The sequence below is a fragment of the Silurus aristotelis genome (genome assembly GCF_946808225.1).
Source record: "Silurus aristotelis genome assembly, chromosome: 12".
Lineage (NCBI taxonomy): Eukaryota > Metazoa > Chordata > Actinopteri > Siluriformes > Siluridae > Silurus > Silurus aristotelis.
Genome location: NC_139585.1, coordinates 29,896,779 through 29,911,545, shown reverse-complemented (window position 1 = coordinate 29,911,545; position 14,767 = coordinate 29,896,779). Strand labels below are relative to the sequence as shown.

Sequence of the window (14,767 nt, the reverse complement as noted above, 5' to 3'; positions counted from 1 at the left end):
CAAAATGGAGCCTCCTGCTACATAAATAATCACAAAGCAGCAGTCTGATAGCAATAATGTATCAACCGTGACCTGCTGCCTCCTATAAAGAAAAATAAACAACAACAATCTGCACCTACTTAATCTTTTAATAAGAAATTAGAAACAGAAATAAATGTGCTTTTCACACAACAACCAAACCAAATATATGTTTTACTACAAATGAATTTCCCTAAAACACGACATTTCTTTCTTTCTTTAATGCAAAGTTATTAATTACATCATCGGAGCAAATCTGACCAGCAACTGCATGAGACTAATGACAGCACGGTCGCTGTGACATGGTGGACCTCAGGTTTCATTCAATTACTTTCAGCTTTGAACAAGTGGAAGACTCTTCCAGTGCAACAGGATTCAAAATATTTCAGAAGTGCCACTGAATTTGCATTAAAATAAACAAAAGTATACGAGTCGGAAACACTAAATGCATTTGTTGCACAATTAAATACACATCATTGTGCACAGTTTATCAAAATCTCAGAAGTAAAAAACTATAAAACTCCTTGGCTAATTGTTGCAATAAGACACACAACATCTATATCCATATAATATCCATGTCTTTTAAATGAGCCTTGTGACAGCACTATCACTGTCAGCACATACAGATTTATCCTCATGTACAGAGAGAGCAGAGTAGCTTAATCTCGAGATACCCTCAGCTTTAGCACTAGAATTTGACCTCACAGAATTAAATCTCTCTGTAACCCCGAACAAGGTCACAATTAAATTTACATCTAACCTTCTCATCCTTACGTATAACTACACCCAGATATGTCACGTGTGGCTTAACATTAATACCGAACAGAGAAACAGACAAACTGGATTTAGTGGCTTCAGTTCACATTTATCAAGATTCAGATATAAACCAGAAGCTTTAAAAAAAAAAGGTTTTAAAATGCTCAATGGTAATTGGGATCTGTGATTGGTCTTTTAAAAACAGGGTGGTGTGGTCTGCTAGCTGGCTGATAAGAACATGTTGGTCAGAAATAGTAATACCTTGAAGAGAACTGCAAATAAGAAGGAAAGAAAGAATTTGTGCAGCCAAAAGAAACAGTTAAGGAGACACAAGGCAACTTCTCTAGACAGCTGGAATCTAGGAGATCTACCAGATTTAAGACTGAGGGAGCAGTTGCTATTATTGTAACGTGTTCTATTGAATTTGCAAATAAGGCTTAACAAATCGAAGCTTGTGACGGGACTGAGAAATAAACTTGTGTTCAAGAGTCAATTGCTTTGTAAAAATCTACAAAGAGAATAAAACTGTCATAATTTTACAAATCACTATGGTCTATAATATCAAAAACAAGTAACTTTATTTGATATGTGTAATTGGTATAAATTCTGTGATTGAGTCTCACCAATCACAGAACTCAGGACACACTTAAGTCTACTGGCCAAAATCCAAGCTAATATTTTATAATCATTATTGAGAACATAAATCAGCCTCCAATGATCTATTGGCGTATCTACTAAGCGTATCTTTTTTAGCTTTAGGTATCAAGGTTATTAGCCCTTGTGTTAAACTAAGAGGCAGAGTTTCTGACTGAATACTTTCTAAGAAAATCTATTAAAAAAAATTGTGCCAGTTCTTTGTGAAAGCGTTTAAAGAATTCAGCAGTCAGGCCTTCTGCTCTAGGAGATTTGTTAGGTTTAAGGCCTTTAATACCCTCAAGAACTTCAGCAATAGTTATAGGATCATCACAAGTCAATAGTCAATAGTAAGATTTCTAGAGTTGTGTTTTTCCTATCCTAAAGAAATAAGCAGTGCTCTGTTCTTATTCAAAGGAACCTTCAGCTACAGTGAGGAAAATAAGTATTTGAACACCCTACTATTTTGCAAGTTCTCCCACTTAGAAATCATGGAGGGGTCTGAAATTGTCATCGTAGGTGCATGTCCACTGTGAGAGACATAATCTAAAAAAAAAAATCCAGAAATCACAATATATGATTTTTTAACTATTTATTTGTATGATACAGCTGCAAATAAGTATTTGAACACCTGAGAAAGTCAATGTTAATATTTGGTACAGGAGCCTTTGTTTGTAATTACAGAGGTCAAACGTTTCCTGTAGTTTTTCACCAGGTTTGCACACACTGCAGGAGGGATTTTGGCCCACTCCTCCACACGGATCTTCTCTAGATCAGTCAGGTTTCTGGCCTGTCGCTGAGAAACACAGAGTTTGAGCTGCCTCCAAAGATTCTCTATTGGGTTTAGGTCTGGAGACTGGCTAGGCCACGCCAGAACCTTGATATGCTTCTTACAGAGCCACTCCTTGGTTATCCTGGCTGTGTGCTTCGAGTCATTGTCATGTTGGAAGACCCAGCCTCGACCCATCTTCAATGTTCTAACTGAGGGAAGGAGGTTGTTCACCCAAAAACTCACAATACATGGCCCCGGTCATCCTCTCCTTAATACAGTGCAGTCGCCCTGTCCCATGTGCAGAAAAACACCGCCAAAGCATGATGCTACCACCCCCATGCTTCACAGTAGGAATGGTGTTCTTGGGATGGTACTCATCATTCTTCTTTCTCCAAACACGTTTAGTGGAATTATGACCCAAAAGTTCCATTTTGGTCTCATCTGATCACATGACTTTCTCCCATGACTCCTCTGGATCATCCAAATGGTCATTGGCAAACTTAAGACGTGCCTGGACATGTGCTGGTTTAAGCAGGTTGAACCTTCCGCGCCATGCATGATTTCAAACCATGACGTCTTAGTGTATTACCAACAGTAACCTTGGAAACGGTGGTCCTAGCTCTGTTCAGGTCATTGACCAGCTCCTCCCATGTAGTTCTGGGCTGATTTCTCACCTTACTTAGGATCATTGAGACCCCACGAGGTGAGATCTTGCATGGAGCCCCAGTCCGAGGGAGATTGACAGTCATGTTTAGCTTCTTCCATTTTCTAATGATTGCTCCAACAGTGGACCTTTTTTCACCAAGCTGCTTGGCAATTTCCCCGTAGCCCTTTCCAGCCTTGTGGAGGTGTACAATTTTGTCTCTAGTGTCTTTGGACAGCTCTTTGGTCTTGACCATGTTAGTAGTTGGATTCTTACTGATTGTATGGGGTGGACAGGTGTCTTTATGCAGCTAACGACCTCAAACAGGTGCATCTAATTTAGGATAATAAATGTAGTGGAGGTGAACATTTTAAAGGCAGACTAACAGGTCTTAAAGGGTCAGAATTCTAGCTGATAGACAGGTGTTCAAATACTTATTTGCAGCTGTATCATACAAATAAATAGTTTAAAAATCATATATTGTGATTTCTGGATTTTTTTTTTTAGATTATGTCTCTCACAGTGGACATGCACCTACGATGACAATTTCAGACCCCGCCATGATTTCTAAGTGGGAGAACTTGCAAAATAGCAGCGTGTTCAAATACGTATTTTCCTCACTGTATATGCTTATATACACTGTGTAATTTAGATTGTAGCCCTGCTAGCGCTGTTATGTTTTGCACTTAAGCACAAATAATCCTCAAAATGTATATGATTTAGTGTTTGGAAACTTCTCCCTCCAAATATCAATTAAATCAAATTTCTACATGAACATTTTTCATTTGGTATCAGGAGACGCCGGCTGTCTAGGGGGTATCTATCCAGGTTATCATCAGGAACAATATTCAAATGACAGCATCTGGATGTGTGTTAAGCCATGTTTTCTGCTCTCTCTTCAAGCAGCATGTCATTTTGTGGAGAGGTGGTGTAACCGAAAAGATTTACCAATATCACAAAAAAGGTATTAAGACTAAACACCAATGTATGAAAATTGTATTATAGCGCCATCTAAAGACAATTGAGTGCCTCCAGCTTTGTGTAACAGTGCTGACGAGTTCATACACGTATAAATAGATTCCTTTTCTGTATCAGTTTGTTTAGACAGAACATGTGATCATTCCTGCTCTCATTTGTACAGATTTAGATCTGATATAAAGAGGCTGCGAGAACAAGGCTGTTGTGTGTGTACACAGGCACAGAGGGCGAGTATTTCACTCTGTAATATTAACATTACATCAATAAATACACACTTTCATTTCATTTACTTTATCATATGAGACGTATTCCAAAATAAACAATTCCAATCATCTCTTACCATAAATACAGAACTCAAACTCACCTCCATCCAATCATCAACTCCAGAATCTGGCTCCTGTACCTGAGCTCTCAGGGTCTGAGCAGGTAAGACGCTTCCTAAGTGCTTTCATTTCACACTCATTATTTATGTCTACATTAGTGATGTGCATCTCCATAACTGAGGCTGATGTGATTCACATCTCGATGCACAGCCAACAATATGCTACATTAAAGATACATATGAAGCCACTACAGCTCTACCTCTGCCATGTTAATCTGTGTTCTACATCACTCTCAGGACACGCCTCGGCCTCTGTCTTTCTCTGTCTACAAAACAGAAAAACATGATTCCCGGTTCATTTATTTAGACGTATGTTCAGCTCAATACACTAATAATAAAGTTTATAAAGTAATAGAGCTCACATTTTACATTACGCTTATCATTTATATCTGTGGAAAATGGTGACATGCGACTGTTGGTTATCACAGAATTCTCTCTCTCTCTCTCTCTCTCTCTCTCACACACACACACACACACACACACAGTATTTTACCTCAGTCCTCCGTTACTCTGTTCTGAGGTGATTTGTGTGCGCGCGCCATTAGCATAGCGGTTTCTCACACACAAACATTTCCACTTATTTTAATCTCCTGACGGTGATTCACACTGCACATAAACACAAACATTCATATTTTTTACACCTAATACTGGTTTTGTTTTATTTATTTTTTGTTTTGTTTCATGTAAAAACTCACCTGTGTTCAGGTGCTTGCCGGCGTTGCTCTTCCTTCAACGCGAATCTGAGCGCCCCCCAGCGGTCTGATTATATAGTGACTATGGTGAAGCGCGCTGGCGTGAAACATACGGAAGCCGCCGAGTCCAATGTGTGTCTTATATAAAACATGAAATGTTCAGAGGTGGCAAAAGTACACACATCCATTACTTAAGTGGAAGTGCAGATACTCATGTTTTAAAATACTCGGGTAAAAGTTGAAGTACTGATTATTCCTTTTTACTTAAGTGAAAGTGAAGAAGTTTTGGCTCAGACATGTACTTAAGTAAAAAGTAGTTATTACTTCTACCTGTTTTAGCTGTTAACTGGACCTCACATCATATTAATATTTGATAGATAGATAGATAGATAGATAGATAGATAGATAGATAGATAGAGTGAGTGAGTGAGTGAGTGAGTGAGTGAGTGAGTGGAACCGACTACGCCACCTGGGTTATTTATTCACCCAGGAAAATAGATTAAACCCAAAAGAATAATTAAACCAAAAAAAGTTACAACAATATGAAGGACCCTGTTGGTTCGGATGGGATTAAAGACAGACTTGACTTTCCACAAATAGTACAAATTTATTAAAAACAAAAGAATGCTTAAAAATATTTTAAAATACCATTTACAGCTTACCAGTTATTTACCCACAATCGGAGAGACTAGATTACATCCTCTCTGTAACAGAAGGGACAGAGCACACAGCAAATCAGTGCAGAATTCTTACCAAGAATAAACCAAAAATAAACCCAAAACACACAAACAATCTCCCCTTCGGTTTAAGTCTCAAATCACAGCTCAGATAGTTACATGTGGAAAGAGTTATGTAAATGGTACTTACACTTATACACACGTTAAAAAGAGAAAAACAATTAACTCCCGATTAACATTTAAAAAGCGTCCAAGCGGCTCACAGAGCAAAAATACCGAGCCTGTTCATTTAATACACCTGCACAAGAGATCAATATCCAAGTCCTTACTGAAATATAGCACAGAACCGTTTCATAGAATAATCTTTTAAAACACTCAGTAATCCAGCGGTTTACATGTAATGTAAACCGTATGTAAGCATATGTACAGTGGTTAAATATATAATGGCTATAACAGTGCAGAGACGTGTGGACATCATTAAGAGCCTTTGCTATGTTTCCACACGGACAGTTATTGAGGTGATACCGAAGAAACTGCACCTCTTCGAGTCAAGTCAAGAAACTTTTATATATAATTATAGAAATTTTACAGATTTGAATGATGAATTGTTTTTATCTCTACGATCAATAAAGACAGTAATTTAAGTTTGTGTTGCCATTATGAGGGAAAACCCCACAAAACGCCACCTAGAGGGTAAATTGTGTAAAACATGACGGATTTGGTGTTTGATTTGAGACTTGACAACACGCGCAAAAATAAAACAAAAGTTTACTGATTACGAATATTTTTATCTGGAGTTTATTTATTTATTTTATATCTAAGTAAAGAAGGGACGTTTTGAATAAGTGTATGTTTTGCTGGAGGTTTTAATTTCGCCTCTTTTATATTTATTTATTTATTTATTAATTTATATTTTTTTATAAAAATTGTAAAAACAGAAACGCTGAATTGATAGCGTGTTAATACAGTTTAGTGCCGTTTAAAATAATTTTTATTTTGACAGCCAGATATATATATTAATACAAAACTAATTAAAATGTTGTTACCTAATGAATGTATTCAGGCTGAAGATCCACATACAGAACACAAGCAGAGAAAAGATGATGATGATCATGAATGTGTCTGTTCTCAGTCATGTTCTCATCACTGACTCCCTCTGTCTCATCCACGTGAACCCCAAACTTCTAACTGCCTTCTGATTCTTATCTTCGTAAAGAGTGAGGGTCAGGACTTTATACACCAGCGGAGTGAAAAAGACGCGCAGTAACAGGAAATCGGTTGTTCGGCTGAAATCAGCGCGCAGTGAAAATAAATATTTTATATTTCACCAAATCAATGGATTAAAACTAAAGTAACGAGCCGGTTTTGAAAATGTAAGAAGTAAAAATTACAGATATTTGTGTAAAAATGTAATGAGTAAAAGTAAAAAGTTGTCTAAAAAATAAATAGTGGAGTAAAAAACTGATACCAGAAAAATCTACTTAAATACAGTAACGAAGTATTTGTAATTTGTTACTTTCCACCTCTGATTCCAATAAACAAATTGTAATAAACAGAATGAGTAATAATAAACACCTCTCATATCTTCTGGTCAGTATCGTTTGTTCCTTTGTCACGTGACTCCGTTTAGGACCAGAAGACTCATGAGATGAACTACTCAATTCTGGTTCCTGTGTAATGCACTGCATAGCGTCTATTAGAGTCACGTGATAAAAGAACGACTCGGATTGAAAGAGTCGAGAGATGAACTACTCAATTCTGTATCCTGCACATAATTTATAGAGATTTTGCTCCTGTGCGTCCAGTAAAAAAGGAATGAATCAATCTATAAAACGACTCATTTAGCTGAGTCACATTAACGAGTCATTCAAAAATAATGAATCATTCATGAACGACTCATCACTAGTTCCGTGTTCCTTTGTGTTAACACCTGTTATATTTAGCATTTTTTTCCTACATGATACAAGTCTGTGTAAACCCCAGAACAAAATGAAACTCCTCCTGGATGAGATTCATATCACTAAATAGACCAAACTTCAAGTTTTATTCTAATTAAATCAGAAGTCACAGATAAACCCATCACTACTCTGCTTCATATAGGATTTTATTTATTACATTTGTTTCTTCACATTATTAAGCTCCTCTTCTCTAAACAAGTGCACCAGTTCCATCTCAGTTCCGCCTTCTTACTTTAAGGACCTTTTAGATGTCTGTTAATTTCGCCTGATCAAAAGGCACACGTGACTTTATTATGCCTGCCCAGAAATCTTTATTTTCTTCACATATAACTCAATTAAATCACATTTCACTTACAATTCATAACAATGTATTATTTTAGTTGTAAAGGTCAGGCCTACAGTAGAGTTATACAGATATAAATGAGAAGTAAGAGCACAGTGAGGGCAAATGAATTCTTCAGAAAATGATTTATTGAAAGAAATTATAAAACATTACAATGTCTACAAAAACATGTTTTTAAAAGTATTCAAATATCTGACAGTAGATCAAGATTTTACCAGAAAGGAGTTCAGACAGAATTTGTTGTTAGTCACGTGATGTAGAAAGTGAAAGTACTGTATTCGTGTTACAGACATGGAGGCTGCTGTACTACTCTGGTTTCATCTGCTGCTGTCGGTGATCTTCTGTAACGGTATTGTTCACCATTAATGCGTTTAATAGTGAACTGTGAGTACACTGAGTTTTATAGAGCTGAAATTCAGTTTATGATCTGATGTAAGGAAGGATTTTTTTCTTCATGTGCTTCTGAAAATGTTCATGCAGAATTGAGGAACTAGAACTAATAGTTCACCTGTAAAACTTCCACTCATACAGAAATTATATATATATAATTACTGAATCATTAAATCCAACACACAAGTATTATGAAAGAAAAAAACAAAGAAAACAAAAGAAAAACACCAACCGACTAACCACAAAAAAAAACAAAAATCATGACAGGGTGTGGTTCGGGTTAGAAGTTTTGGAGGATCTGTAAACTGCGTCTCCTCTGGAGCTACAGTACAAGACTCAAAAGTTTCTAGAACTCACTTTGCTGTATATTGTGGCATAATACATTTTTTTGCTTAGTCTCTCGTCTGACAGTGCAACAAAAACAGAAACAAAAAACACATAAACACACATACTTACCAGGCAAAATATCAAAACATAGACAACATCAAAACATAAGAGACAAGAGCAGAACATAACATAGAATAAAAATGAGAGTTAATCAGGAAACATTTTTAAACTGAAAAAGACACAGTGTCATGAAGGAGAGCCAGACAAAACACAAATCAAGCACATGGACTTTCACAGAGGACTCAAGAAACAGGAAAACTCTCAATAAAAACTCAGAAAAAAGGTCACATAACATCAAGGCACCTGAACATAACGACAATGAACCAACAAGAACAGACACAAAAGAGGGAACTTAAATACACGGTAAATAACAAGGACCAGGTGGAAAACATTAGGGACACTGTGAGGGTCTAGGGCAGGGGTATTCAACTGAAAATCCTTGAGGTCCAGTAAATAAACCCTTCTCGTCAGCAGAGGTCAGGACAATTATATACCTAAAATCATAATTTGATGATGTTTGCCAGACTAAAAAAATTAGTGTAGACAACATTTTAATCGGACACATTATAAATGAATACATAAAAGGAAAAGCTACCGAGATTAAAAAATGCTGAACCGAGATTACAGATCATAAGTAATGAAAGCATACCTCACTGGTTAAAAAAACCCCCAGAAAATGGAAATCTCATCACATTTTCTAATTCACACGTATTGTCTTTACCTAACTAAATGTATCTAATGTTTAAGAAGGCTCCGCAGTCCGGCGGGGCGCATTTTGCGGTCCAGATTCGGACCGGAGTCTGCCAGTTGGCAACCCCTGGTCTAGGGGATAGGGAGCAGGGACTAGAGAGTAGGGGCCCAGTGGCAGCATCTGGTGGTGAAAAAAAACAGAAGCACAGTCACAGAATTCTCCCAGATCCTGACACTGGGTGAAAGAAGAACTGATCCAACATGGCTCCCATTCTATACTACAACACCATGCAATTCTGCCTGGACTGCAGCTCATTGGAACCGACTTCACCATATAACAAGACGATGAGCCGAAACATACGTCTGAGCCCTGTGAGTGTTATATAGTTATATAAGTGTTACATCCATATATCATGGAATGACCTGCTCAGTCACTGCACCTAAATCCTACTGAACTGCTCTGGGATGAACTGGATCACAACGCTAGGAAGAAATCTCCAACTAGTGAAGAACACCTTTGGCAAGGTTTACAAGAAGCACAGGAAAGTATTTCAGGTGAATGTCTGGAGAAAAGATTCGACTGGTTCCACATTTGTAGAGAGAGGAATTTGGGTATCAGAGATTAAAAAGAGAGAAGGGAAAAACAAAGAGGGAGGAAACCAGTCCATTTTGCACCTCCAAGAGAAGGTGTAAAGATGTAGAAACTTGAAACATAGTGATCGAATGGCATTCCACACATCAGGTCAACATTGTTTTAACATTGATTTTATTCTCTTTAGGTTTCCATGTCCAGGGTCCATCTGGTTCTCTCACTGTCCAGCTGGGAGACTCAGTGATGTTGCCCTGTTTTGTAAAAACTCCTCTACCAATGGAAGAACTGGAAGTGGAGTGGAAAAGAAATGACTCTGGATCTCTAGTGCACTTGTGGCAGAATGGAGAAAGTCGACCAGAGTCTCAGAACCAGCGTTATCATGAAAGAGCTCATTTCTTCTCTGAGGAAGTTGCTCATGGAAACTTCTCTCTACTGCTTACAAATGTGACTCGGGAAGATGCAGGAGTTTATAAGTGTGTTGTTTACACAAACCAGCACTCTGATGAAACTCTGATTAAAATAATGGAGATTGGTGGGTACATTTGTACCTGATTCAATTAATAATCTGTAAAAATACATCGTATAAAAATTAATAAATGTTTGTCAAAATTATGAACAATTATAATTTCAGAGCGTTTGATTGTGTCTGGAGCCCACGTTATATCTGCATATGCGGATGAAGAAATCACTCTGAACTGCTCTGTAGACTCACATATACCATCAGAAAAGATAGAAGAGGTTTCATGGAAGAAACAGGATGAAGATCTCTTAGTGCTGCTCTATCAGGAGGGTGACATTCTGACAGAATCAACACATGGGAGATTTAAGGGCAGAGTAGAATTCTTCAGCGCTGAAGACAGAAGCAAAGGAAACTTCTCAATGAAACTGAAGGATGTCAGAACTGAGGACAAAGGACTGTACATTTGTTCAGCGTTTTCTGGGGATTTATCAGATAACACAACAGTGGAGGTGCAGCAGCTCGGTAAGTTGTTTTTTATGGACACCAAACAGGTAAAGATGTTGTAGAGCATTCACTACTCTTATATATTACAGTCTTGTAGTGGTTTAATAACTCTGATGTTTGTCCCATGCAGGTTTTTCCTCTATGCATATATGGATTTTAGTGTTGTGTTTACTTGGGTTTGTAATTGGATCACTAATCCTAGGATACTTCTCTTATACATCTTTTCAAAAGAATGGTGAGTCAGGGCTTCTTTCTATCACTTTTAAATTTTGGTATAGTTTAATTTCAACTTAATAAAGTCAACTTCATACAAATCATATTTTTTGTTTGTTTCTTTGTAGATAACAGCAGAAGAGCCCGAGTTATACAGTGTGCACATGTACTTTGTCCTAATATCATGATGTCCATTGTCTTCATCCTTTGGGGTGTTACTGAGGGTAAGTATTGTTTTTCACAGTAACACTGTTTATAACTGTAATTATTACATTATTCACTGGTTCAGCAAAATGGCAATCATTGTTCAGCAGTACATAGAACAGCACTTCACAGACATTGTGTGAAAAGTTTGTCACAGTTTGTGACTAACTCCTGCCCTATAATCCTTAGCACAACAGCATCTAAAACCTCTTCTTGCACTTAGAAGCATCATTCAGACAACAAGTGTGGCTGGTGGCTCAGATAAACATTTCACACAGCGAGTTACCAGTTTAGACATTAAATTCTGTCTATGTAAAATCTCCATATCTTGTAAGTGTCAGGGCTGACTTACAGAAAGGACCCAAATGCAGGACACCACTGGGAAATAAAGAAAATTCTTAACGTGAGCCTAAAGAAAAATAGCGACTGTCCGAATACCTATGAACACCACTTGTTTTCCCTCGTGGATATCTTACTTTTAGATTCGGCTCTCCCAGTTTTCTCTGACTTTCCCCTTTGGACTGGATTGTTTGTTCTTTGCCAACTCTCGAATTACGGACTCCTTATCGACTCTGCTTTCTCTCTCTGTTTTCCGTTCACTCTGTTCTCATAATTCTGATCACGTGTTTAAATGTTTTCTGACAGTTTCTATTTCCAAAAGCCCATACGTTTTTGGACAGTTTGTGTTTCTGTGCTTTCAAGTTTTGGAGATTCTGTTTTTCGCTTGCAACTTTATTAATGACTGTAAACAATACATCTGTCCACAACCTGCATTTGGGTTTCCTTTCCAGCCCAATTCTGACAGTACAATCTGGCTAGACATGTACCCAACAGATGACCTCCATTCTTAACTGATCTCTCTGGTCCAGATTGCGGCTTCCCATGAGCACCAGTTACAGGAACTGGCAGACGCGGTTCATGAATTGTCACTTTAGCGTAGCCAGATCCCCACCACTCAGGCTTCTGCTGCTCAGACACCTGCTCAAGCCCTGACTCCACCACTACCGGCACCCATCCCGGCACTGGCACCTCGGTGTGAAGCTTATCTCCTGTTTTTTTTTACATTCTCACCTTCAGAATGTGGCTCAGAGCTGCCAGGCAAATGCAACAGGGAGCAACAACATCAAGCAGAATCACTGTTAGTGTTGCTCTCCTGCTACAGAATATCTATTTTAATTCCAGATACTCCAGCAGGTTGTCCACAGTTAGTTGTTTGGCCATGAGCTGGGCTTGTCTGAAGAGTTGCTAAAGGAGGCAGCTTGATCAGTGTCATAGCATCACTGTGTGGACAATCTTGCTAAGTGTGACTTAGAGCATGGCCACCAGAGTGGAGTACCATCTAGCTGGTCACAGCCCCAGAGCACCTGCCTGTCCTTTTGTCTTGGACCTGGAGACACTGCTCCTCCTCAATCACTTTTATTTAAATTCTGTGCTCAGAGCACATACATACATGCAAACACACATACACTATTCTGTGTGTACCTGTCTCTGTCTTTCTCTCTCACTCTTGCTGTCTTGCTCTCACCAAAAACATTCATTAATAAAATCCAGCACAGGTAAAGTGGTAAAATCCTACCACTCCTCCCAGTTCTGCCATCTATTCACAAGCTGGTACTCAACCACATTCCTGCTTTCAGTAATGTATTACTGTAAGTAATTTTGTAATGTGACTGATCATGAACCGTAAACTATAAAACTTGTAGTCTGCAGGAAGCATTACACAGAAGAGTGGACTGACCATGTACTGGACCTGAGGTTTTATAGGTTTGACACAGTTTTGTCAGACTTGTAGATGACTAGAGGATACCTGAAAGCTTCTGAGTTGTCACTTACATTTAAAATCCTGAACATTAAAGGAAAATAATAAAATTATAACAGAATTGTGTTAATAATAATTAACAGTAATATTATATATATATATAAAGTGGTACCTTGACCTACGAGTTCAATTTGTTCCGTGGTCGAGGTCGTATCTGAATTTGCTCGTACATCAAATCAATTTTCCCCATTGAAAATATTTAAAATGGCATGAGTTCGTTCCAACCCTCAAAATGCCCCCCGTTTTTTATGTTTCATGTTATTAAATAGGGAAAATACATTTCTAAATAACAAATCTTGTATAAAAACATAATAGAAAGAGTATCTAAAGATATAAAAAGGTTTTATTCAGTGTATTTTCCTTGGAGATGAGACGACTTGAGCTAACGAAAACAGGGGGGGGAAAGAGGTGATAAGCGGCGGCGGAGGGAAAACTAGTTTTTGCTACTCTCTCTATCACTACTGTACACTACGTCGTCCTAAACTTTAAAATTTTTACTTTTTCTTCTTTGCTTATCTTAATTTTCGTCACAGTCTCCGCTTTCTGGTTTCGCTTCGCCATTCTGCAGCGCCATCTTGAGCTCGTACCTCAATTTTTTGCTCGTGTAACAAAGCAAAAAATCGACCGAGTGACCGCTCATACCTCGGAAAACTTGTACATTAATGCACTCGTAGGTCCAGGTACCACTGTATTTATATTTCTTCTGTTGTGCGTTTTAAACACAGTGGGTTGTGAGTTTTTATTGACTGCACTACATTAATTATTGAATATTTTTTTCTGCAGGATTTTTATCTGAAGCAGCAACTTGTTCAGCACTTAATTTTGTTCGGATCCTTTTTCTATTTTGGATTGCAGTCCGTCTGAAATCTGATCAAGGTAGGATTTGATATCAAGTGTGGTGAACAAAGTCCATGAGCAGTGAAAATGTTTATTGGCCATTGAGTATAAAACAGTATAAATGATAATTTATAATGGAAAAACTCGAATAGGTATAAAATATATGTAATATATAATTCAAACTATTTTAATAAATATATTTAGATATTTTTTATCTATCATTTACAGTGAGAAAAATTAAGTTTGGACGTCAATAGAAACAAAAAAACTGGTCAATGTGTTGCTGTAGTGATATGGGGACATAGGGATATTCATCCAGTATATTTTACATGAGTCTTAGAAACTATCATTTACTATAATCTATATTTTCTCCTCCATCATTTGATAAAATGAAAAAGAAAAGACTTTTGTCTGCACTAGTGCATTTTTGGTATTTTCCTTTTCAACCGTCCCGTGTAACCAAAATGGATATTTTTCCAGGTCAACTTCTGCTTTTTTTTTTTTAGCTGCATTCAGTCTTTATGTGTTGAATTAGCAGTTTAGTCAGCTGCTAATTTGAGAATGAATAAAAATATGTGACATTTTGGAAACACTGAACTAATCAGTACCAGATAAAAGAACAAACATCCTTCACTTAAGTAAAAGTACAGATAATCATGTTTTAAAATACTCTGGTAGAAGTTGAAGTTCTGATTTGGTTTGAAAGAGGCAGATGTAGAGGACAAGGGGGTATGGAGATTGATGATCCGCTGTGGTGACCCCCAATGGGAGAAGCCGAAAGAAGAAGAAGTTGAAGTTTTGACTATACTTATTTACTCA

General features: G+C 37.5%; 1 protein-coding gene and 1 long non-coding RNA gene across 2 annotated transcripts in view; one reads left to right on the top strand and one right to left on the bottom strand.

Moving 5' to 3' along the window:
- LOC310734376 overlaps positions 1–14,767 on the bottom strand; it is a 159,544-nt gene that overhangs the window by 22,735 nt on the left and 122,042 nt on the right. The gene's annotated exons all lie outside the window — the stretch shown is intronic.
- LOC310734355 (uncharacterized protein) overlaps positions 1–14,767 on the top strand; it is a 198,600-nt gene that overhangs the window by 66,680 nt on the left and 117,153 nt on the right. The window contains exons 24-26 of the mRNA XM_083556263.1: positions 11,006–11,110; positions 11,217–11,312; positions 13,895–13,987. Of these exons, the coding sequence (XP_083412389.1) occupies positions 11,006–11,110; positions 11,217–11,312; positions 13,895–13,987 (294 nt within the window). The remainder of the gene's footprint in view (positions 1–11,005; positions 11,111–11,216; positions 11,313–13,894; positions 13,988–14,767) is intronic.